Source organism: Papaver somniferum, chromosome 3 (assembly GCF_003573695.1).
Source record: "Papaver somniferum cultivar HN1 chromosome 3, ASM357369v1, whole genome shotgun sequence".
NCBI lineage: Eukaryota > Viridiplantae > Streptophyta > Magnoliopsida > Ranunculales > Papaveraceae > Papaver > Papaver somniferum.
In genome coordinates, this window is record NC_039360.1 from 23,896,465 (window position 1) to 23,921,898 (window position 25,434).

General features: G+C 37.1%; 3 protein-coding genes across 4 annotated transcripts; 2 read left to right on the plus strand and 1 right to left on the minus strand.

The window, feature by feature from the left end:
• Positions 1 to 219: 219 nt before the first annotated feature.
• Positions 220 to 3,453, plus strand: LOC113355580 (26S proteasome non-ATPase regulatory subunit 8 homolog A-like). Its single transcript, XM_026598473.1, has 6 exons — positions 220 to 386; positions 497 to 575; positions 684 to 786; positions 1,298 to 1,561; positions 1,909 to 2,020; positions 3,085 to 3,453. Exons 1-6 carry the CDS (start codon positions 282 to 284, stop codon positions 3,223 to 3,225), a joined length of 804 nt encoding a protein of 267 aa, XP_026454258.1. The 5' UTR covers positions 220 to 281; the 3' UTR covers positions 3,226 to 3,453.
• Positions 3,454 to 4,404: 951 nt separating this feature from the next.
• On the plus strand, positions 4,405 to 9,584 carry LOC113355581 (pumilio homolog 23-like). Its single transcript, XM_026598474.1, has 9 exons — positions 4,405 to 5,147; positions 5,768 to 6,070; positions 6,317 to 6,487; positions 6,724 to 6,867; positions 7,005 to 7,124; positions 7,616 to 7,801; positions 8,063 to 8,211; positions 8,670 to 8,852; positions 8,962 to 9,584. Exons 1-9 carry the CDS (start codon positions 4,533 to 4,535, stop codon positions 9,383 to 9,385), a joined length of 2,295 nt encoding a protein of 764 aa, XP_026454259.1. The 5' UTR covers positions 4,405 to 4,532; the 3' UTR covers positions 9,386 to 9,584.
• Positions 9,585 to 10,114: 530 nt separating this feature from the next.
• On the minus strand, positions 10,115 to 13,571 carry LOC113355582. Of its 2 annotated transcripts, none has more exons than XM_026598476.1 (6): positions 13,249 to 13,571; positions 12,943 to 13,060; positions 12,166 to 12,843; positions 11,691 to 11,802; positions 11,274 to 11,324; positions 10,115 to 10,675 (listed from the first exon to the last, which is right to left on the minus strand). In XM_026598476.1, exons 1-5 carry the CDS (start codon positions 13,332 to 13,334, stop codon positions 11,299 to 11,301), a joined length of 1,020 nt encoding a protein of 339 aa, XP_026454261.1. In that variant the 5' UTR covers positions 13,335 to 13,571; the 3' UTR covers positions 10,115 to 10,675; positions 11,274 to 11,298. The 2 variants fall into 2 exon arrangements, with proteins under 2 accessions (XP_026454261.1, XP_026454260.1); XM_026598475.1 differs by lacking the exon at positions 10,115 to 10,675 and adding an exon at positions 10,737 to 11,120 and having other exon boundaries at positions 13,249 to 13,570.
• Between the last annotated feature and the right edge of the window lie 11,863 nt (positions 13,572 to 25,434).

A 25,434-nucleotide genomic window follows, 5' to 3' on the forward strand; every position in this document is an offset into this window, starting at 1 on the left:
CTGACACGCGTCGAGTCAGCGTCCGGGGCGTGTCCTGCATCCAACGTTCGTCAGACGCGGTCTCAGCACCAAAACTGGTGCGTCCGTGCATCCCACTCTCAACGGTTTTTGGGAGGGTTTGTACTTTGTTTAGAATTTTTGCACCGTTTTTATTAGGGCAGTCCGTTCGGGTCCGGGTTCAGTTTCTTTCATGTATAAATAAGGGGGAATCCATATTGTTTGGTCCGTCACTTAATCCCATAAACAGAAAAGCAAAAGAAAACGAAAGAACAAGAAGAAAGATGGATCCCAAACTTACAGAAGTTGCACAGTCGTTCGAGAGATTCAAAGCTGCGTTAGTGAGGAATGATTTGGAAACCTGCAACAATCTTCTTTCTCAGCTCAAGGTAATAATATCCTCAGTCACTCGATCTCCCAAATCCCTAACCCTAGATTTTTTCTGATTTTTTGTTGATTTTCCCCCCCGTAGATCTAAGAGTTTGTGTTTTGGTTGTAGGTAATGTTGACAGGATTTAGAAGTCTTCCACCATTGCTAGAAGAAACACCAAATTCAGTTCAGGAATTGACTATAGCAAGTAAGTAGTAGTAAGCTTGATTTTATTAGAGTTAACTCAGCCGATTCACTGTTTTTCTTTTTTTTAGGGTTTTTGATTTTAATTCAATGAGGTGCGGATTTTTTACAGGGGATATATATGAGCATGCTGTTGTTCTAAGTGTGAAAGCAGAAGATCAAGATGCATTTGAGAGAGATTTCTTTCAGTTGAAGCCTTATTATGTTGATACAGCGTAAGTGTATTTATCTTTTTAACACAAAATAGATAAAACACTAGGTCAAGCTTTTCAGTTTATGAAAACTCGAATTGGGGATTTTGAGTTTATCTGAAGCCCTATGAGCTGATAGGATTGAAATTAGTTGAGGGAAATTCAGAATGGAGATTTTTGAGTTTATCCATAGCTTTGAATTTAGCTCTTTGTAGCTATATGAGCTGATAGGATTTGAATTGGTATCCTTAATTTGCTATTTCTTGAAGAATGAGACATGTTTGAGACTTTGAGTTTATCTATGTAGCTTTGGTTTTAGCTCTTTGAATCCATATGAGCTGATAAGATTGGAATTAGTTTCCGAAAACTCAGAATGGGGTTTTATGAGGTTATCCATAGCTTTGATTTTGGCTCTTTGTAGCCATATGAGCTGATAGGATTTGAACTGGTATCCTTAATTTGCTATTTCTTGAAGAATGAGACATGTTTGAGACTGAGTTCACACTTATGCAAATTCGTTTTATTGTTTGAACAGTGGACGGCTCCCACCATCAGCACAGGAGTATCCTATCTTGGGGCTTAACCTTCTAAGGCTCCTTGTCCAGAATAGGATTGCGGAGTTTCATACTGAGTTAGAGATTCTTTCTGCTGGTGCTATGGAGAATCTTTGCATCAAGCATGCTGTGGAATTGGAGCAATCTTTCATGGAAGGGGCTTATAATCGTGTTCTGAGCGCTAGGCAAACTGTTCCACATGAGACCTATGTGTACTTCATGGATCTTCTAGCAAAGACAGTCAGGTAATTCTATTGTTTCCTTCGAATATTACGAAGGTTAAAAGAATTTATTTATTTATTCCATTTTTAAGTATAAAGTAACTTTAATTAATAGTATCAGTGTAACTGAGGTGCAGTTACGGATTTAGTACCATTGTTTGTGTCTGCCAAAAGCAAGTAGTTCTATAACGCCTATCCTTCCAGATGTGCCAGCATTTTGCTCCCTATTATGATTACGGGGAAAGCTAAAATAGTTTTAGGGAAAGCTGACTTTCGTCTGGTAGACTTGGCCTATAGCTAACAATTGTGGGGATAACCACTTATTATCATTGCCTTGATTTGACCCTTTCCTGTATTTTCTCCATTTGTAGAGATGAAATAGCTGGATGTAGCGAGAAGGCATATGACTATCTGTCACTTGCCGATGCCAAACAGATGTTGATGCTGTCTTCCGACAAAGAGTTGTCTGAATACGTCACAGAGGTGTGTAACATTTTTAATAATATATGATAATTAAATGATTGCACTTAATTCTCCTGTTATTTGTCGAGATGAAAACTTGAAATGAAAATTGAAGTTTGCGTCTTAACCAACCTGATTTCATAGCTTACATACAACAAGCATGTTTGCTAGTTTGCTCATGTTCTAGCCCTTAAACTATATATATTTACTTCATACTTATATATGATAGCTCATTTTCTGTGGCATTGTAAAAGAGTTGTTCTCCGCTAAGTGCTTATAATAGCTCATTTTTGGTAGTATTGTAAAAGAAGTGTGTAAAGTTTCCTTTTTGGTGTAACCGTTATTCTACAAAACTACCCCTCCACGTTTTTATCTTGCCTAGGTTATTAGAATGAAACAGGGCTGATATAGCAATGTCCATTGATGCACTTTCATATGCTGTGAACAAGATTTTTGGAAACAAAAAAGTATCTCTTTTAAAGAGAGACCCAACAAAGTCCCCAAATCTTATGATTTCGATTTCATTAATTTCAAAACACCAACACCGGTTACAACTCTCAATTCAAACCACTCAAACCGTAACTCTGGATTTCGATTTTTGTTCGTCTTCTTCTAATTGGTTCATTTTTAGTTCTGGATTTTGATTCTAAGTTCCTAACTTCTCAAAAAATAGGAGTAGGAGCAGAAAAATCTTAGTTCACTAAGACCCAATTGGAAATAAGAGTCAATAGTGCCCCCTTTGTCAACTGAGAAATAGACTTGCGTTAGGGTGATACAAATGAGTGAACTTGAGCAAGCTAGGAAGAGAAATTGAGAATAAATTGAAAGAACTTAAAATGATTCGGCCTTTCATGCCTAGCAACGGTCCATCTTGATGTTATCACAATATTATTGAGCATGAGACGGCAAAAACACAAGTACATCAGACTTAACAATTTATATACAAAATGAGTTATGTCATGCAACAATTTTGGATTGTCGAATCATTTTCATTCATGTTGTAAGCGCATTGCGCATGCGATTTCACTAGTCTCCTGTTAGTACGAAGCTTTACTTAATGATAGTTTGAACTGCAATCCTTGCAGGAGCGTCCAGACTGGGAGATCAAGAACGGTGTTGTCTATTTTCGGAAGGCAAAAGAATCAGCACCATGCAAGGAAATCCCTTCCTTGCCACTCATCAATCAAACCCTCAGTTACGCAAGAGAATTGGAGAGAATCATTTGAAAACATACTTGCATAAATGGAATTGTATTTTGCTACTGAAAACAAATCAGACCTCCTGTGTCATTCTTATCGTCTTTTCAATAGGTCTTGTACAACTCTTTATGGTCGATCTTTATTAACAACGATTTGATTACCTTTCATAAAGGCAAAATTAACACACTTTGATATGCTGATTGACCACTTTTGAGGTTTCAATTTTCAGTAGTAATTTTTGTTTCAGAGTCGTTAGAATGTTCTTTCTTCTAATTTTATATTGTAGGAAGTAATCATCAATATTTGAATGTGTGGTGTCCTTTTAAGTTCTAAATCTCATATAAGCATAGTGCTATTATAAAGACTTAAGCAAGCAGACTTGTCAATCGACAAATGAGAAGAATAATCCTTGTAGTGGATCAATACTCATGATATTCAAAGTACGGATTCTTATCGAATTCCAACGTAATTGTGTACCCAGATACGACACCTTCAGCATCTAGCAATTAACCAGAAACAAGGAATGCGTTGGATAATTTCGCTCCGTCGCTCGTAAATATGTCTCCTCAAATACACACTCTCTGTGCACTTCCCTCTGGCCCTTCACTAACATCAATTGCTGCTCATGTCCCATTTTGTACTTTTCCTTGCTTGCCTGAAATCGTTAGCGTGTGGTCAGCAGCTAACGCAGTTGGCCAGAAACGAGGAAATGTTTCGATAATTTCACTTCTCTCTTGAAACATAGATTCCTGTGTTGAAGTGATGCATGGGTGTCGGAGACATCCTTGATTCTCATCCCATCGCAGTGTAGCCTTGCAACTCTGCTTTAGTTTGAACTTGCGCTCATATTCGTCATGGTTAACCTTATCAATCTCGTCTTGTAATTCCATTATTGGGTTGATCAATTCAAGAGCATCATCTATTGATAGTTCCATGATTTTTTTTTCTTTTACTGAAATCAAATAGAAAAGCTCTGTCTCCTTTAAATAGACGACGATGGGTTTCTTGAAGTAATTTCTTGTTTTTGTCTGACTCTACGTCTTGATCTGACTCGTCCACTGATTCGCGGGTTACGAGTCAGATGTGATCTAATTGAACTTGAACCAAGTCTCAAGTGACTGGAAGAAGCCCAAGCCCAAGCAAACGAGCGGCTCGCTTGAATTAGGTCTGATCCCATAGCCCTTTTCTTCTACCTTCGTTCTTCATTCATAGAGTTGAGCAAAGCAGCAGCAGCAAGAAGAAGAAATTAGGGTTTTTAGGGTTTACCCTTTTCTACTCTCATTTTTCTATTCATAAGGTTTTTTCGTAAATGGTAATTGCAGCAGCAGTAGTCTATGGTTTGTATTGGTTCAAAAGCGCTTCAATCAGGAAGATACAAAACTCATAACAATCACAATCTCATAGAAGAAGAGTATCCTCAAATGCCTGGGGACAGAATGAATCGTATCACTGATAATCAATCCGGAGGTAGAAGGAGTAATAATAATACTAAGGGAAGCAAAAACAGAAGACCTGGTAAAGAACAACATCACGGCGGCGGTGGTGGTGGTGATAAGTATTCGTCATATCAACAATCATCATCCGTTGTGAGGAAACAAGTGGATCCAGAGACGGCAAAGTACTTTTCGGAAATTGCTAATTTATTAGAAGGAGCTGAGATTGAGGAGCGGAATGTTATATGTGGAAATGCATTAGAGGAAACAAGAGGGAAAGAATTAGAACTTGCTACTGATTATATTATTAGTCATGATTTACAAGCATTACTTGAAGGTGCTGATTTGGATCAATTATGTGGTTTCTTACAAAATGCTGCAAAGGTGTTTCCCTTGATTGCGATGGATAGGTCAGGCTCACATGTCGCTGAGACTGCGTTGAAAGCTTTGGCTGTGCATCTTCAGGATAATGATATGTATGCCATTATTGAAGAGACTTTAACCAAGATATGTCAGGTATATATATATCTCTTTGTGCATTTCCCTTTTACAGACTCACCAATTGCTTGTCCAACTTTTACTTAAGTAATAACAAGAAACTTAGTAGCCATTAGTTTAGTTTTTTTTTTTTTCTTTTTTTGCTTACTGTTTAATGGGACTTCCACATTGTATGTATATTTGCATTTTGGATGACCGTTTTACTTGGGCACCTAATCAGTAGCCATCAAAGAACATATATGCTTATTAGTTAAACATTTCAACTACTGTTTCTTGCCTGTATATTTGTGTCTGGGCTGCGTAGTGTATCGCTGGAGTTTAATTTGATAATATGGGTAGGTTCAAAGCCAATCTAAGGCTATTTTAAGCTGTCCCGCTGGAACCTACAAGTTTACTTATTTCGGCAGAGTCTGTCACGGATATACTTATACATAAATACCATCTTTCTTGTGTACTTAAGCGATAGCATAAAACTTTGTCGCCATCAATAAATATATGTATTAGTAAAACATATGAACTACTGTTTCTTGCATGTGTATTTGCGTCTGGGATTTGACCGTATTTCTTGTACCTAATACTTCTTGTCTGCAACTGCTTGTATTTGTCCTTGGCTTTACTTGTTTGTCATCATTTGCCAGGTGATTGTGGTAAAACCTGTTAATGTGATGTGTGACCGTTATGGATCACATGTTCTGAGGAGTCTTCTTTGTCTCTGTAAAGGAGTTCCATTGGATTCTTCGAAAGAGTTTCATGTAACGAAGTCATCTACTGTTCTAGCAGAGAGGTTTAGTACCAAGGAAACAAAGGATGTTGGAAATAACACACAGCATCAGCGAGGATTTCCTGATTTACTAAAATTTCTTGTTACACGGATGATAGAATGTGCCAAAAAAGATATTGCAACTCTCTGGGTTGACCAGTGTAGCAGTTTAGTGATGCAGGTATTTCTTTGGTTGTTATTTGCTCCTGATATTCTTTAAATTTTCCTATGTGAAGTACAAGTTTTTCTTTTATAAGTGGTTTTTTCGTTTTCAGTCGTGCCTAATGGCCAGAACATTAGTTGAAGTGAAATCTAATTGAACTGTGCCCACTCACTCTTTATTGTTGTGTGCTTTCCCCCTCAGAGGTGCTAATATTACAGTGATATCCTTTCTGATATATTATTCTGGTTACGGTTCTTCCTGCAGACTGCTTTGAAGTTATTAGTGGGAGAAGATAAAGAGTTGATGAACATAATTCCTATCATTCTTGCCTGTCATGGAGAAAATACAGGAGAAGAAGGAGACCTGATACAAAATGTTGCTGTGCTGAAAACGCTGGATTTGTTGAATGACAATGCTTTTAGTCATTTAATGGAGGTCGGTTATCTGTTTCTTTGAGTGCACAAACATGTGTATTATTATGTACTCTGTGATTCCACCCTCTCTACGGTTCAAGATGTCATATAGTTGAAAATTCAGTTCAACTATTCCTGTTATGAAAGAGCTGATCACACTGTTCATACTAAAAATTCTAAACTCTCAAAAAAGATAACCAAAAGAGTAAAATATTGGACACGCTTTTTTTAAGCAAATTTCTTACATAATTGTTGCAGGTCATTTTGGAAGTGGCACCGGAGACCCTATACAATGAAATTCTCACAAAAATTTTCAGCAATAGGTTATTCAAGGTCTCTTCAACTCACTTGGGAAGTTTTGTGATCCAGTCGTTAGTTTCTGCTGCAAAAACCCAAGATCAAGTAAGTACGTATTATTACATTTAGTCATCTGAAGCAGTCCTCTTTTGCTTATGTGATCAATGTTTAGCCCATGGCTAATGAATTTGGATCTACTTGTTTCCTAATCAATTTGGTTCATTTATCATTTGCTTCTCTAGATGGACTTAATTTGGAAAGAGCTGGGTGGAAAGTTTAGAGAACTTCTTGAACTTGGGAGGTCAGGAGTGGTTGCGTCCATCATAGCTGCAAGTCAAAAGCTTCACACAAATGAAAGGAAGGTTTGTATTTTACACTTTATCTCTTTGTTTTCATTGGCATGCTAAACTTCTTAATTGTAGAATGAAAAGTGCAAAGCAGATCATGTGTACATATAAGTTCCGAAACCCCGTGTAAAGTGTAGAGATTTTCCATTAATACATAGAAGCTCCAACTATTCATTCCGCACTTCAGCTTTTGGTTAACTATATTAAAACTGGTTATGTATTATAAGTAACCTACCTGAAAGATGGTAAGATTTTTAGGGATAAATGTTGGTTTATTCTGTAACTGATACCAAAGTTTCTCAGTATATATATCTTTCAACTATTGCCAATGATAGCATTGCTGTGGACCTGTGGGGTCATATACTCATATGTCAACTACAACAGATTTTTCATTAGTCTGTTCTGCTATAATTTACTAGCAAAGATTCATAGGGGTTCACCCTATGCTGTTCACGATTTTCCAATCTGTTGTCAGTGACCTTTATTATACTTGATGTGTTGTTCAGTGTTCCGAGGCGCTTGCTGCTGCAGTATGTTCTACTTCTGAATCTAGTAACTGCATTGTTCCTCGGTTATTATTCCTAGAAAGCTACTTTAGCAGTGAAGATAAGTCCAACTGGAAGTGGGGCAAGGATGACAAGATGAATGTCTTGGGTTGTCTAATGCTACAAACAGTCTTCAAATTTCCGAGTGTATGTTATATATTCTTCTCCCTCTCTTCCTGCATGCTGTTTTCTACTTTATCCATTTTACGTCTTTCTGGTGCCTCATTCATCCTGTAGCCATCATCTAGCGGATAACTATACAAAATGATCCATGCTTTTAACCCATATACTTCAGTGCAAATTGATGTGATTTTCCATTTGACCTGTTATACTTTCATTGGTGGCATCATTGCAAATGATGGTAGATGAACTAAACTTGCGGCATTGTCTTATTTTTGATGTTAACAGGGATTTATTCAGCAATATGTGACGAGCATTTTATCCATGGAAACAAATCATGTTTTGGAAGCAGCAAAGGATGCAGGAGGAGGACGTGTTATTGACTGTTTTCTATCTTCGAATGTTTGTGCGAAACAGACACGCAGATTTATATACAAGTAAGTTGCTAATTTTCATAGCCTTTATCTTCTCCCGAACTGCTTAGTCATGATGTAGGATTCCTTGGTAAGGTACCCTGCTTGCATGTTTATCCTACACCTAGGACGTTAAAGTGAAGATAACAAAACTAAACCAGTGGATCTGCTCTTTCATCCCTTGGATATATCAGACAAGGAAAGCATCTGTTTGGCCCTCCATGTTTCCAGAGAGTTGACCGTTGAGAATAATGCTTGAACGAATTATTAATCGGTAACATTCATGTAGCAATTAGACTCAGCTAGAGTAAATTAGCAAAACAAATTTATGCTGCAACAACATCTTTCTTTCGTTTTCAACTTAAGCCTACAAGTCAAATATTTTACACATGAGATTTTCAAACTCCTTGTTTGCGTCTTTGTCAAGCATTTTACACATGGATTTTCAAACTCCTAATTTGTGTTTGTTGCTTTATCAATAGACTGCGGGAACATTTTGGAGAGCTTGCAATGCGCCCATCGGGCTCTTTTATAGTTGAAAAGTGTTTCACGGCCAGCAATCTTACATTAAGAGAGACTATAGCATCTGAGCTGTTAGCTGTGAGACCGGAACTGTCCAAAACAAAGCAAGGTCCGCATCTGTTGAGGAAGTTAGATATTGATGGGTAAGCGACCACATCCTCTTATATCTCAGTTTCATGCAATCATGGTTTTGTGCTCCTTCCATCACGATCTCCTTATTTTTCATCTTCCTTTTGTATTTGTTACATGCAGATATGCAACACGGCCTGATCAGTGGAAGTCAAGACAAGAATCGAAACAAACAGCTTACAGAGAGTTTTATGATGCTTTTGGTTCTACTAAGAAAACGAAAAAGTCGAGCGAAAGCTTTGTTGGTGAATCTTCCTCAAGATTATCACCGCCAAGGAGTGTAAAGAAGATGAGGGTAGAGGTCGACCAATTCTTGGCTTCCGCTGGTACTTCACAGCCCTCTGGCTCCTCCAACTTTCCAGGTCTTGAAGCTTCAATGGCTAAATTGGGTTTCACTGGGTTCAAACGACATCACTCTAGAGGAGAAGAACGAGGAGGGGGTAAGAAATTTAGAAAAGTCTCAGTAGAAGGCAATTCTATGAAAAAGGAAAGTAAAGAGTGGAATAGAAATAAGAAAAGGAAAGGTGGCGATGACTTTAGAGCATAGGTGGCTTAGTTCCTATGTAAGTTTCGTTCAAAGGAAGAAGCAAATTTTGTTTTGTTTTACTGTGTAAGCTAAAACTAAAACTAGTGTATGTGATAGTGCTGATGAGCTAGAAGTAAGAAACTGTGGAAGTACGTATTGAAGTTTAATATATTTGTCAGGTCAAAATATCCAAAACATACTTGAGATAGTAGGTTTCTGCAATGGTTTTGCTTGCATGAGGACAGTCGGCCAACCTACTAATACTCGCGGTTGGATAATCGTCATTAACCCGAACCGGGGTGAACAATTTGTCCATCCTTGTGCATGTCCTGCTGGAGGATACAGCTTCGTGTGTCATGGTTTCGGTTTTGATTCATTATCACAAGTATAGAAGGCTGTAATTGTTTTCGGTTCAATAGCCAAAAACGAGTTTGTTTGCATGGTCATTACATTTGGAACTATTTCATGGAGAAAGATATGCGTTAGTACTTATGATATCTCGCCGCCACTGGGTTCTTCGATTCTTCCTAGTCAAATGGTCACTAGAGTTTCGAGAACGTTATGTAGACAAGCCACCTTCTGCGGTGGTGATCTTTTCTGGAGAATGAAGCATAATGTCGGTAATAATAATCATGTTGAGACGTTGCTCTCGTTCGACCTCCACAACACCAGTGAATGAGGGTCAGTATTTAGCAGATGATCATCTTTTGGAGTTTAAAGGATATCCTTGTATTGCACATTCTGAGAGGATAACAAGAAGATCTAACAATCATCATTGCGGCCATCAGACCGGTGTTTGTTGTTACAAGGTTCATATGTATATGCTGAAGGACAAGGACAAGGACAAGCAAGTATGGACCAGGGAGGAAACTTTCAATGTTCAGATTATGGATAAGCAAGGTCCCCTCTGCTACTACGCCACCTACGCGTATATTAACGTTCTCCAATCAGGTACTGTTGTATTGGTTCAACGGGGAGCGTCTTATATTCTACAATCTGCAACAAAAACACCTCAAGGTGGTGGAATGCTCCCGCTACAATCCTAGTATCTTTCAAACTAAAATGAACGGAAACCTAGTGCGTCATATCGGTGATGATGTTAATATTTATTGCCCATCCATGGATTATCAGCTGCACGCTCAAGTGGAGAACATGGTTTCCCTGAAGACCTTCATTCCTAAAGAAGCTAAAACTATTGAATATGATTCTGCAGATGAGCTGATCCACCTTCTCAGTAACAACGCAGCTGCGGGATGGCTGGGTACCGGAAGAATAAGACAAATTTTCTGCTTTCTTCTAGTTTCTTTTGTCCTGCGATATTTCAGTTTTCTAGTAATTTTTCATTTCAGTGAAGAGTAACTTTTCTATTGCATGCAGAAGAACAATGAGAAGAATTATAAAGCAAGAGAGAAGACAAAGTGTACATTAAAAATACATTGCATTACATTACAAGTGCGAATAGAAGCCGATTAAGCTGTCATCGTTTTTTACTAATATCACGAACTTTCTACCTATATATGGCATGCCATTGGCCTTCAACATTGGAGTCCAGTACATTTTGCTGTGACATCTTTCTAGAACCATATCTCGGTGTCAATAACCATCATCAACCTTGGGGACCCATTTGGATGCCGCAAGGAATTCAGGTATATCAAAATTCCCATTTTAAAAGGTGGGATTCAATTTAAGGTATGGGATGATCAAAAGGTTACTTGCCATGACTGTTCTCTTTGCATGAGAAGGTAACTTTAGGTACCTACACGGTAGACTATACAATCATACACAAGAAAAGGAAATGGATATATACAGTCTCAAGTGGTCATCATGCCTACAAAAGCAACACAGATTACAGATCACACTACCTAGTACTGCCTACAAAAGAATATGTCAACAGTTACAGGGACCATACCTTTTTATCTCCATACAACACTTTCTCAAGCTGAATAGAATAAGAAAGGCACTGCAAACAGACAAAGAGTAGAAGATTTAGTTACGCTTCTACTTGGCACAATGGATAATTGACTTGAACAGTAACTACAAATTTGAAGTCTTCTTTATTTCCTATCAATTGCCCTGAATTCATATCAGTAACGTTAACAGTTAATCGTCCAAAAAAAAGCACTCATTGTCACTTGTATTTTCTTTCTTTAGTGCTCTTGCAGCAGTTGGCCTGACAGCGCTTGGCAATTTATTAAGCAATTAGCATGGTTCCGATAAGTTTCATGGAATTTATTTAAATTGTTGCACCGAAGTTACTTATGTATGTACCACTATTTCCCCCTTGATGGTATTCACAAGTTCAAGAAAGAGAGAACATGCAACTTACCAATTAAAAAAATTGTTAGCATGACCAGGAGCGTGACTCGAACAGGAGATTTAAACTTCATGTGTCGTGGGCTCAGTGACTGCCTCCGGCAACCACCCAATCTCGAAACAAGCTGAAATAACAGAAATTTGTTAGCATATTCCCTTTCATAGAGACAAATAGAAATCATTTAGTTAGCAGCCTGAAAACAACTGTTTAGAACACAGTGATTCATCTGAAGATTTGGTAACCTAATCATCTCAGTAGCTTCTAGCATCCGAAAAACTGCTTGATGTAACTTTTTTAGACTTCGACGCAATTTGTAAAAATAAATGCAGCAAATTTTCAGACTTGTCTGTTATCCAGAATTGCAAACTCAATTCTATAAACGTACGATTACCCAAGCAAGTGCAAAGTTCAGGGATTATTTGTATATACTTGATTTATCACTAAACGATATTCCAACATAACTTGAAGATATGAGTTAAGCTCTTACCTGAGTTAAGCGACGTACTCCTCTAATGTCCCGTGAACTTGATATCCCAACATTTGTTTGTGGAAGCTCCTCACCCCTTTGCCTCCAAAAACTACTCTTCAATACCTTTCCTTTGTTTGTTGATTCATCTTCAGATACTAACGTGTTCCTCCTGTCACCCTCATCAGCAATTACAATCTTCCAATCACCAAAATTTGGCGAACTCCACATCTTCGTTTGACCAGCTGATCTCTCTGCTTGACAATTTGCATCATCCATTGCCCCAGAAATTTCTTTCGTTTCCAGTTCTACAACATATTTAGCATCCTTATTAATAGTTAAAACCTCTTTAAATCCCTTCCGCTTACACTCCATAATCTCTTTGTCACTCGCAGCACAACCACCAGCACCACAAAGGTGCACGTCTTTAATCGACCCCGACTCCACAGATTCATCTGTTCCACTCTGAGATGTCCCAGGAGATGACCCAGAGAGAAATGCAGCTAAATCATCTCTTTCTTCTTCATCTAAATTCACCCACCGAAGAGGTTCATTCCCTCCCTCATTTAGCGCCTCCTTCAACGCAGTTTCAACACGAGCTATCTGCCCTTCTATCACACTTATAAATTGCTTATGCCTAGTCGTTCGATTATCATCAATTCGATGACTTAACCGAACCGCTCTCTCAAATTCATCTAACTGTTACAGCAAAAACAACAATCTACAATCAACAAATCATAACAACAACATTGTATTGAGTGAGTTGAGAGTTACACAGACACAGAGAGGCAGACTAACCTGCCATTTAGCAGTTCCCAGTGCAGTTTGAACCTCTCTTCGCAATTCATCGGAATAATCATCTGATTCTAACCCTTCTTTTGTCTCCCTTACCCATGTCCTGTAAACTGATTCCATTCTGCAAAAAACAAAAAACCCATTACACCATTTATAAAAAGAATCAAGATTTAACCTTTTTAATTGAAACCCATTGTTAGAAATCAAAAATAAACCTACCCAAATACCATCCAAATTAAAATTTCAGAAGCAAATTAAAAATTTGAACCTAAAAATTGGAAAATTGAAGAGGGGAAAGGAGAGACATACATATCAGCAGAATTCTGGACTTCTTCAGCAGCAGAAAAGAAGACATCTTTTTGCCATAGATCAAAACTGTTATCAACAACCATCATTCTTCTTCTTACTTTACCAAATAATGAAATACGGAGGGATTGTTTTGTAAATTAATAAGATTATATGATGATATTTTTGATGATAAAGATGAATCCTTTTTTCTGATTAATGAAATGGAGAATGAAGTTAGACAGAAGAAATCATCCAAAGAAGAAGAAGAAAAGACGTTGAAGGAATTTATGTCTTCTCTTCTCCTCTTTATTGTCTCTCTTCTCTTCTTTCTGTATTGCTTGGTGTTGCAGCTGCCTTCCTTTGTTTATTGCCTTTCTTCGTTTTCTTGGACCGCCCAACTACTTTTTTGTGGGCCCGCCCGAACCCCACGAACTTATTATTATTATTATTTTATTTTTTTTAATTATAATAAGTACTTAGTTTCGCCGCAAAAACAAAATTTACTTCAAAATATCGACCCTGCAGGAATAAATAAAAAAAAGTGAGCGATATTTATTTACATCAAAGTAAAAAAAAAAAAGAATTAATCATTAGAGATTGAAGGTTCCTAGTCTCATGGGCGGCGTTGTCTATCGATTTCGATGGAGTTAAGCTTTCTTGACTTGTTTAAAACTTCAGTCGACATAAAATTATTAGATAATTATTATCAGTATTAATAATAACGATTAATATATTATCATGACCGATTTACCAACCTATTAGACTGTTCTTTTTTTTTGTTGATTTAATTTTTGTTGCGTAGAAAAAAAATAATAATCAGTCATTGTAGAATTGGCTTTTCTATTAAAAAAAATTAGAATCCATTTTATTAGAATGTATAGAAAAAATTGATAAAATTATAGCATCACTGTAACAAGTAGCAATAATAATGGAAGTATTATATAATACAAATTATTAGTACATTTTTTTGTAAATTATCTACCCTAGCTAAATTGAGACCTATGCCACTTAATTAGGGCCTATGCATTTCTTCATCCACCCAATAGAGAATGATAAGGGATGTCTAATTTTATGTAAAATTACTAGATTAACCTTAAAAAAACTTTAATTATTCTAACACAAATACAAATACAAAATCATAACTTATTTAACAAATACAAAAATTATTAATCAAAACTCAACTTCCATCAAAATTAAAACTAAATCTTAATCAATCACAAACAACAATTATAATCTAATTTCCTTTAGGTTTACAAAAAAAACACACACCAAAAACAGACAATTCAAGTGATTGAGTTAAATCCCTTTAACCCCTTCCTTCTAAGAGATACTCTACAGTTATTTAACTCTAAAACTTTGAAATTCGCTCATCAAGGTATCTGAAAATCACCCAGAATCGGTTTATATATAAACCACAGTAATCCGATTGTGAAGCTAATCGGATTTTACCGTGAACCTACATACCCCGATTCTGAGTTGATGTGATGAACATCAACTATAATCGGATTACGTTAATACACAAATCAACCGATTCTTGATTCATGTTCGGATCATTTTGGACCATATGTAATCCGATTGTTTAGTTAAAAATCTATGTATCCAATAATCGGATTACATTATACTCCATATAAACCGATTCTGAAAAAGCTGATTCTGGAACAAATTTCATGAGTCCAAGTTTCCCAAAAAAACAAAACCACTTTCATTCATTAAGCTTGGTTCAAGTTTGCAAAATACAATATAAGAAAGCGACAAAATATAAGCATCCGATAGATCAAGTTTTTAACATAAGGAAAATACTCATTACAACAATTGGAGACCCTCGAATTGATCCGGCTCGATCAATTCCTCCCATCGCCTCATGTTGACATCTGATTAAAGTTTTTGAGAGTCGTTGTTGTAGTAAATAGGATTCGAACTCAAAGATTTGTGAAGATTAAATTTAAAGGTTTAATAAAATTATATACAAAAAAAAATATTAACAATGGTGAGAGGTACTGGGACTAAGAATTTCACCAAATTCCATTCATGTGATTCAAATAATAATTCCATGCAATTATAGCTCAAATATTAAAAATATGGACTCTTATTCTTTGCCAATATAGATTCTCAAAATATTAGTTATAAATCGTAAGCATGGAACATCAAACATTTAAGCAAGCATGACCCATCAAATAAAATGATAACTAATTAATTCGAACCATAAATCAATTAAAAACAAGTGCAAAAGTCATAAAAAGAATTATTAAAATTACCACATGCGTGAAATAGGGCTTCATCCGTCATCCCAGTGTTGGGATTTAGCTTCTCATATTAATCACTTGCTCAAAATACATGTTTGTTGCTCAAAAGTTGATTAAAATGATAAAAATGAGTAAAACAGTGAATGTACGACCCACAGAAGGCGTCACAAAAAGAACGATAAGAGACATGTGTTGCTGATGTTGAGACTGAACTACGACCCTCCAGTGTGCGTCTAGACACTGTTGATTAACGACTGTCTACGCCAGTCTGTTCTTCGTGTTCTTCGTGTTCTTCATCATCAGCAGCAGCAGAAACAGAGTTTGATCAACTCGTGATTTCTTGCTCCTGATATATCCTCTCGACCTCCAACTCTCGACACCCCCTCTAGGACTCCCAGGGAACCTATTTAAACCAAACACACGCGTTGAATCTCCTCAATTAATCCCAAATAATCTTCTTTTACTCGGGATATTTTCTTTCCTTATTCAAAGAAATACGGGATTTTCTTTCCTTTAATTCCTCTTCCGCGCTTCTGTTGATGTGGAACACACTCCAAACAAGTTTCTACAGCATCCCAACTCCATCCAAACACGTACAAACACGTTGAATCCCGTGAACAACTCTTCTCTGCACGTATTCCCCTTTTTCCAGCTCGTGGATTGCCTAGCCAATTCAAGCCAATTATGGTCGAACCAAACACCCATACCATCTTTATTATGATATATCACATCTTTCCACAAAGTTTCAGCGATTGAATCGCACAAAATCACGTCCAAATGTCAGATCAAACTTCTGCCAGTTGCATGCATAATTTTTCCCGCCTTTTTCTGATTTCAAATTTTGGAAGAAAAGGACCTCCCCTTTATCCATTCCTGGGGTCCCTTTAGCAATTGAGGCGGAAATAGTAATTTTTCTGGGTGTTTTTAACAACTCCTCCGGGTGCTTTTAGCGTATTTCTGGGGTGCCTTTAACACTTTATCCTGGGGTGTAAAACACCACTTTTTAAGCCCATTTCGCCGCAAGGGCTTATTTCTCTAAAATTTCCTACAAAGACATAAAATAACACAATAAATACAAAATCGAGCACTAACAATACATACAATTGAGACATATTAGACACATAAATGTGTCTATCAACACCCCCAAACTTATTATTTACTAGTCCTCGAGCAAAACTAATATGGAAAATAAAATCCTAACTCACTAGGTGTCCCTAGTGACCGAGTTAATCTCGGGAGGGTTTACCAGAGGTGTACCCACAAAACCAATACTCCATACCCTAGCTATCTATGCAGAACCTTGTAAGGAACTAAAGAATCTCCTTGGTTGGCATACTTATTGACTACAGGAGGAAGTATCCTGATGCGAAATTCCAATTGTTGTACATGAGTTTGCACTCAAGCATACTAAAATTCATATAAAGTGACAGAGCTCTACTCAGATAGTTTCTGGACATCATAAACCGGAGTCAACCAATCACATGGACAGATTAAGAAGATGGATGTAGAGAAAAATGTGGATGATGTTGACTAAGGTGAACCTATCCTAATGGACTGAGATACTGGTCTGGACTAATATCAACACACTGGCAAATACAAGGGAACCAGTGGTCGATAATCCTAACTCTAGGTAAACTCAGCTGGCATATACAAGGGTACCAGTGGTCGACTTTATTGTATTTATTCCGGTTGGTCTGGTCTCAATTTTTTTTTCCATCTCAGTCACTCTATTTCACCCTAGTAATGGTAAAAAAAAAAAAGTGATCAGGATTCTTTCGATGTTTCCATCACGAGAATATGGCGAAACTACCATGTTTTCTTTTTCTAACACCTGAGATCTATGCTTTTATGAATAGACTCTTTAGATGTTTCCATCTAATCAGATTGGTTCCTCAAATCCTACAACCAAAATGCTTCCATCCACTTAGATTAGTTAGTACTAACCTTAATAAGCATAAATTTCTAGTCTCTGGAGCTTATTTATTGCAACTAAGAACTTTCTCCCATACCCCCAAACTTAAATCTAACATTGTCCTCAATGTTCTAAAGATGAAATTAAAAGCATGAACAAGGAGAAATTGTAACCAATGAAGCAAAAGAGATAAGGAAAGATATTACCGTGTCGCATGAATATTGGGTTACCTCCCAAGAAGTGCTAAGTTTAAAGTCTTCAGCCAGACTTAGGAAAGGATTAGTCAACTCGAACCATAAAATAACAGTCGAAATAACTGTGGGTCTTCAAAACTAAATAGAGCTGACCAAAGGAAACTGCAATGAACCAAGAAAGTGAACAAGACTAGCATGCCCTTACTTAGTTTCCTGATTAAGAAATTTATATCTAATTGTGGTTCAGGTTCAGGTTCTATGAAAGGGTCTAAATAGAAAATTTTCATTGGTTGCGTTTCTTCATAGGTGGGATCCGAATCATTAGGTCCTAGAGTCTGGAAAAACTCAAATATGATCTTAGAAGCGTACAATAATAACCTAAATAACTGAGGATCCTCTAAGTCAATAAGATTTGACTTACATAATTGACCAAAATGAGAGTAGTGGTCATTCTTAAGCAAATGTGTCGATTCTAATTTCCTAAAGCATTTAGGTTTAGTCTCACAACTTAATATTCGACGCATTTGGAATATAAACATTCCCACAGTTGGAAGAAAACTATTTGGTCGGAAAACAAAGTCAATCTGGGGATCATAGCCTGGGCAAACCACATCAACCAGAGGATGGGTTTCTAACGACTGAACTTCTTCCTGGACATCATTAGGTTCGGGAAAACGAGTATGAAGGTAATCTTGTAAAATTGTCGAGGCAGAGATATCAAGTCCTAAGTGAAGGGACTTTCTGAGAGTTAAAGGTAAGGCACTAGGAAGGTGATAATCACCCCCAAACTTAGAGTTTTCAGTGTCTCTAGATAGACTAGTTACAATCCCCCTAATTTCTGGATCATTAGATTCTTGAAAATGGTCAATTGATTCTTCTAATTTATTATCAGGTAGTGCATCTTTACTCATCTCTACGGGTATATCTTCTTCATCTAATACTATTGTTTCTAAGTCGCTAGACTCTAAAACATCATTTTCGGAATAAATCCGTTCCTCTAAACCACTATCGGAATTCGTAATCAAAAGGAAAAACTACATCATCTAAAACGGTGGTATCCCTAATCAAATCCTCGTCCTTTTGAATAGGTGAATAATCATAAAAAATAATTTGGATTTGAACTAGAAATAATATAATCATTATAAAGATCAATTGGATTAATAGATTCCTGATCACTATGCCTACATATTTCAGATTATTCATTACTACTATCCTCATCATAATAGTACAAAGATGATTGAACCTTATCTAAATAAGTAGTGTCTTTTATTCTAGCCTCGTCCTCTAAATTAGGCAAATATCCACTATTGATATCAAAGGTAGAATTAGAAACCCTATTTTGGAAATTTAGATTATTTCAAGCAGCATTAGCCAACTTTTCATTTTCTGCCTCTAGACGTGCCTGAATTTCACTGAGCATAACACTTATACGTTCACCACTCTCGTTTATCATCTCATAATATCGTGTACACTCTTCTTTTGAACTATTCATTGCAACTAAACGTTTATACGTCCTTTCAATCCGTTGTTGGGTCTCTTCTAGAGATGGAACAGGTTCAGAAATATCATAATCAGGACTAGTTTCCAAAAACGAGTAACCAGTACTACAGTGTTCCTGATTTTCTTGCTCGTAAGACCAATTCGAGTGTGGATGGTAATTGGGCTCACCATGGTATGAACCATAACCTTGAAAAGGTTGGCGTTCCCAACTACTATTCCCACCATGGTCATAAAAATGATGATGCCCATATTCATATTCAGATCGATACTCATTGTATTGGCTTCTGTCATACCAGTTCGACATTCTTAATTACAAGGGAATTCTATACAATCACAAACAAGGATGACTCGACCAAATCAAACCTACTGATTTCTAACAAACAAAAAGCATGATGGCTCCCCTTAGATTGTTTTCTAGACCATCTTTTATTCCTTCGAAAAGGAATTCGTTACAATTTGAGCACACCCCTCTGGAATCAATCCGAGCTAATGTAAGTTGAATCGAGGCGAGGGAAGCTCAGTGGAGCTTTGATACCCAAAGCCTCACCGGTATTACAAGGCGGCGCAGTCACGCATTCAAATTACAGAAACCATCAAGAACTTTGAAGTATGCTTAAAAGAGTAACCAATATTTTTCGAAGGATTTTCCTACCAAGCTCGTTACTCTATCGGTCTCGTTCTAATCAAATTTTAAGCTTGGGTTCGCGTTAGGTTTCGTTTTCCTAAGGCGGGCAAGAAGGGAACGGTGATGAAATCCGAACCCTTATCTTATATGGCCAGTTCTTGCCCTTTACTAGGAAATTAAAGCAGCCGGTTCAGTCCTCAACATATAATCACCTTAAGGCAGACAGTAAACCCGCTGAAACGAGATTCGCGAGTGTTTAGAAGTTTACCTCCCGTACCAGTGGGCGAAGAACCGCTGTAGTCGACTCGGGCCACTGACTCCGGTGTCAGTGTGCGAACCCGAGGGGCCGAGACGATATTGTAATCGTCGTCCTTCCCTGCAAACAGTTTATATTTTTTTTTTATATATATACCCCTTCCGTAGGGTTTAAAATTAAAATAAATTGTCCAAAGTCCAGTCCAATGAAAAGAAATACAAATAATAATAATAATAATTACAAAAGTAAAATAAAATGGAAAGTCTCTTAAAAAAAATAAAAAATAAATAAATCTCTCTCTTTTTTTCTCTCTCTTTTTTCTTTATTTTTTTTTGCTTTGTCTTTTTTTTCTCTTCTCTTTTTTTTTTCTTTCATTTTTTTTTCTTTGTCTTTTTTCCTTCTCTTGTAGCTTTAAGCTTTGATTCCAAGGTCTTTAGTATCCAACTTCAAAACTGTAATACAAAGACACAACCAAAGAGACGTAAAAAGAACAAATGGAATAATAAAAAATAATAAAAACCTAAAAATTCTACCTAAGCACAAATCCGCATCGGCGACGCCAAAATGATTAAAGTTTTTGAGAGTCGTTGTTGTAGTAAATAGGATTCGAACTCAAAGATTTATGAAGATTAAATTTAAAGGTTTAATAAAATTATATACAAAAAAAAATATCAACAATGGTGAGAGGTATTGGGACTAATAATTTCACCAAATTCCATTCATGTGATTCAAATAATAATTCCATGCAATTATAGTTCAAATATTAAAAATATGGACTCTTATTCTTTGCCAATATAGATTCTCAAAATATTAGTTATAAATCGTAAGCATGGAACATCAAACATTTAAGCAAGCATGACCCATCAAATAAAATGATAACTAATTAATTCGAACCATAAATCAATTAAAAACAAGTGCAAAAGTCATAAAAAGAATTATTAAAATTACCACATGCGTGAAATAGGGCTCCATCCGTCGTCCCAGTGTTGGGATTTAGCTTCTCATATTAATCACTTGCTCAAAATACATGTTTGTTGCTCAAAAGTTGATTAAAATGATAAAAATGAGTAAAACAGTGAATGTACGACCCACAGAAGGCGTCACAAAAAGAACGATAAGATACAGGTGCTGCTGATGTTGAGACTGCACTGCGACCCTCCAGTGTGCGTCTAGACACTGTTGATTAACGACTGTCTACGCCAGTCTGTTCTTCGTGTTCTTGGTGTTCTTCATCATCAGCAGCAGCAGAAACAGAGTTTGATCAACTCGTGATTTCTTGCTCTTGAGCTATCCTCTCGACCTCCAACTCTCGACAACCCCTCTAGGACTCCCAGGGAACCTATTTAAACCAAAAACACGCGTTGAATCTCCTCCATTAATCCCAAATAATCTTCTTTTACTCGGGATATTTTCTTTCCCTTTTCAAAGAAATACGGGATTTTCTTTCCTTTAATTCCTCTTCCGCGCTTCTGTTGATGTGGAACACACTCCAAACAAGTTTTTACAGCATCCCAACTCCATCCAAACACGTACAAACACGCTGAATCCCGTGAACAACTCTTCCCTGCACGTATTCCCCTTTTTCCAGCTCGTGGATTGCCTAGCCAATTCAAGTCAATTATGGTCGAACCAAACACCCATAGCATCTTTATTATGATATATCACATCTTTCCACAAAGTTTCAGCGATTGAATCGCACAAAATCACGTCCAAATGTCCGATCAAACTTCTGCCAGTTGCATGCATCATTTTTCCCGCCTTTTTCTGATTTCAAATTTTGGAAGAAAGGGACCTCCCCTTTATCCATTCCTGGGGTCCCTTTAGCAATTGGGGAGGAAATAGTAATTTTTCTGGGTATTTTTAACAACTCCTCCGGGTGCTTTTAGCGTATTTCTGGAGTGCCTTTAACACTTTATCCTGGGGTGTAAAACACCACTTTTTAAGCCAATTTCGCCGCAAGGGCTTATTTCTCTAAAATTTCCTACAAAGACATAAAATAACACAATAAATACAAAATCGAGCACTAATAATACATACAATTGAGACATATTAGACACATAAATGTGTCTATCAACATCGTATTTTTTAAGACACTCCTTGGTGAGCTCCGAGACCTCATTTAACTTTATCTACCGGTGGTAATGGACAATCATCACGTACTCTAAGACCGATATAATGTATGTTGTTATGGTTGAATAAAACAATTCTCTGATCCTTAAGCGATTCATCCCAAATGGTGTATTTTTGTGTGTATGTATAACATGATCCCTTATCAAATACATGAACAACGCAACTCCACGTTTTCGCCAGGAGATGACCACATAGAGGTATCTGCATCAAATGCTCTCGGGTAATTGGTCCATTCCCCTTCGTCCCTTGTACTCTAGCAACCATTTTTTCAAAAATCACTTCTTTGTCTTCTCTTTTCTTTCTTCCTTCCTATCCATGTTGGTAGGTGGTTTTCCCGTCGGCGGTAGCACCATTAGTTCTCCGACCGGTACCATATGGGGGTTCGCGGCTAGTTTTAAGTCGTATATCAAAACTTTTCTTCCCAAGCCATTCTTTTGTGCGAATTTCTCGATGATTTCTCTTCCAATATCCGTGTCCACAAAGGATTCGAGTGGTTCTTCGGCTGGGGGTGGTTTGAAAGTAAGTTTCTTCCAAAACGGATCAATGATTTCAAAAGGAATCCCTTGTTGGTACTTCGCGATCATGTGACGACACGGAAATCCGAAGGCCGTCATCGTCATACACGAGCATTCAATTCTTCTTCTCCCCATCTCATTATTCACATAATATTTGTAATCCTTCATCATAGCAATGATTGCCCAATGAGACACCCTATAATTTAAATTTCTAATCAACAGATGGTGTTCCTTGTAGCTTGTGATGATTTTCATCCTACTCTCTTCCATTTGAGCGGTTATCTTGGTGATATCGGCCTTGGTGTATTCATGGATGGCTTCTTGTAATGTAACTACGGTGTTTTGGCTTCCTCGGAGCAAGATTTTCAAACGTCCATGAGATCCTTCCACGATACTTGTCGCCTCATTCTTGTAATGCATGTGTTGGTAGGTATAAGCATACACAAATTTTTCCTTGTAAGGATCCAACAATTCCTTCAAGCAATAAACCACACATTTCTCGTAATCTTTCTTCCATAGCCCTATAAAACTCTCCAAGTAGGATTCGAACTCGGCCACGGACATTGAGTGTACCATTAAATCCCAATGATATTGAAAATCCTTCCATAGTAACCCATTCGCTTCATGCTCTGATTGCCTTTTCTTCTTGTCCACCTCTCTTTTTTCCGGAGTTAGTTTTTGAAGACGCTCATCTTCGGCCTTTTCATGAGCGGTACCTTTTTGTGGATTTGGCTTTTGGATTGACCTCTACAATTACTTCTAATATTGCATTGTATGTGCCATGTGCAAAGAAAATGCTTAGCATCCGGAAAAACCACTCCAATGGCATTCATTAGTGCTTGGTCCTTATATGTTACTATGATCCTCGAAGTTTGATCGCCACGGTATATCTCCTTCAAGGTCTCTAGCATCCAATTAAAAATCACATCATTCTCCCGATCCATAAACCCCCATGCTACCGTGAAATTTTGCTTGTCGGAAGTATGGCAAGCAATGTTTAACAACGGCATATTGTACTTGTTGGTCTTGTATGTACAATTTATTAACAAAACTTGATAGAAGCATTGTGCCAACTTGATCATCTCCGGATGCGCCAAGAAAATACGAGTCACTTTGCTTTCCAATACTTGCTTCCTCATTGTGTATCCGTGCTGATCGGCTAACCATTGAGATTGTTCCATAATCGCTCTACCATCCCATGACCTCCTCCTAAAGGCTGCTCTTGCCGTGTAAATTTTCCTCAAAGTGGACAAGTTATCCTTATCATCCTCCTTAATCTTCCTAAGGATGTCACTTGGTCTACACACTTTTATTGACCTTACCGTTTCCAATTGATGTGGTTTCAACTCAAAAACGACCGCGTGTCCAACAAGAGATTCTGAATCATCATGATTGTGACAACCATTCATCACTTTAGAGAACTTGTATACCCTACTACCGTCGGGTTTCTCGGGTCTATTAACTATAATCTTAAACGGTCAATCATACTTCTTTGATTTAGTAATGTATTCCCTTGTCGTCGTCTTCACGTACAGTCTGTCCTTTTCTCAGTGACTTTCTCGTTTTCCACCTCTCTCACGAACAATTTCCAAACGGTCTTGACTTGAATGACGGCCTAAAACTAATGCACATTTGATCTCTATTCCCTTTTCTATAAACCATTGCTTTGCATCGTTTCTATCTTTCCCTTCCAAATCGGTGAAATAGTGGGCAGAGATATCAGGTCCCAACACAGATACGGCTTCGGGTTGATCTTCTTCAAACGCCACAACAATCTACAACAAATATCAACAAGTTGATGTTTCAAAATCGGGTTATAAGTTACAGTCGATTAAACCGATTTTTAACGATCGATTTACATGTGCAACTATAAAGTCCGATTTAAGAATTGTCGAAATAATTTCAAAGTCCAGAATCGGTTCGCTTCTAGTGCAATATAATCCGATTATTGTTCACATTTCTTCTGGAACTTAAAAATCGGATTACATATACACGAAAATAAACCGATTGTCAACTTTGTGTTTTCTACGTGATTTTTTAAGTGAAGACATCGGGTTATTAACATCACCAACAAAAACCGATTCTGGTCACGTACCATTCGCGACAAATTTTTTACTACAATCGGGTTATATGGTGAAGAACAAACCCCGATTCCTGTACCCAATTTGGGGATTTTACCCAGAATCGGTTTATGTCATGCTATCGAATAAACCGATTCTGGGTTAAAGTTTTGAATTTTTTTTCCTTATTCGACAATTGGGACATGCAAATACATGTTTATAGATCGTTACGACTCATACCTGTTTATTAGAAGCATTATCATCTTCTTCCTCCCGACGAAATTGTTCTTGTGCTTGAATAATATCCTCAAGCATTCTTTGGTTCACTTTCTCTTCTTCATTCAACAAATTTTCCAATTCGGTAGGATCGAAATCTGATGCACCCATCTCTTCATCACTATTAGAGTCTTCAACATTACTATATTCTTTCATTTTTGCTAAGAAAATCAAAAACCCTAGTTTTCCCTTTTTTCCCTCTACTTCTTTCCCTCCAAACCTTTAAAAAGAATGAATTTTTACTCTAATCCAAACATTATAATCCCACTGAAACACTTATTAATTTAACAAAAATTAACTTAATTAATCATCACTAATTTAATAAGGGCATATTAGGTATTAACAAAAATCAAGGATAAGGGATTTCTATAAATTACTTCATAATGACACTATTTTGTCATATAGTTATAGACCCCAATTAAATGGCATTGGCCCCGGTTTAATCAGATTATCTAACTAAGAATCTCATCTAATCAATACTAAAGGGAATATATGG

Bases quoted from the DNA above. Each gene is read 5' to 3' on its own strand.
- LOC113355580 (XM_026598473.1), top strand. From the start codon at position 282: ATGGATCCCAAACTTACAGAAGTTGCACAGTCGTTCGAGAGATTCAAA. The intron at 576-683 runs GTAAGTAGTAGT...GATTTTTTACAG, and splicing joins TCAGGAATTGACTATAGCAA to GGGATATATATGAGCATGCT. The intron at 1,562-1,908 runs GTAATTCTATTG...CTCCATTTGTAG, and splicing joins CTTCTAGCAAAGACAGTCAG to AGATGAAATAGCTGGATGTA.
- LOC113355581 (XM_026598474.1), top strand. From the start codon at position 4,533: ATGGTTTGTATTGGTTCAAAAGCGCTTCAATCAGGAAGATACAAAACT. The intron at 6,868-7,004 runs GTAAGTACGTAT...TTGCTTCTCTAG, and splicing joins CTGCAAAAACCCAAGATCAA to ATGGACTTAATTTGGAAAGA. The intron at 8,212-8,669 runs GTAAGTTGCTAA...CTTTATCAATAG, and splicing joins ACACGCAGATTTATATACAA to ACTGCGGGAACATTTTGGAG.
- LOC113355582 (XM_026598476.1), bottom strand. From the start codon at position 13,334: ATGATGGTTGTTGATAACAGTTTTGATCTATGGCAAAAAGATGTCTTC. The intron at 12,844-12,942 runs GTTAGTCTGCCT...TTGCTGTAACAG, and splicing joins TGGGAACTGCTAAATGGCAG to TTAGATGAATTTGAGAGAGC. The intron at 11,803-12,165 runs GTAAGAGCTTAA...CTGTTATTTCAG, and splicing joins GAGTACGTCGCTTAACTCAG to CTTGTTTCGAGATTGGGTGG.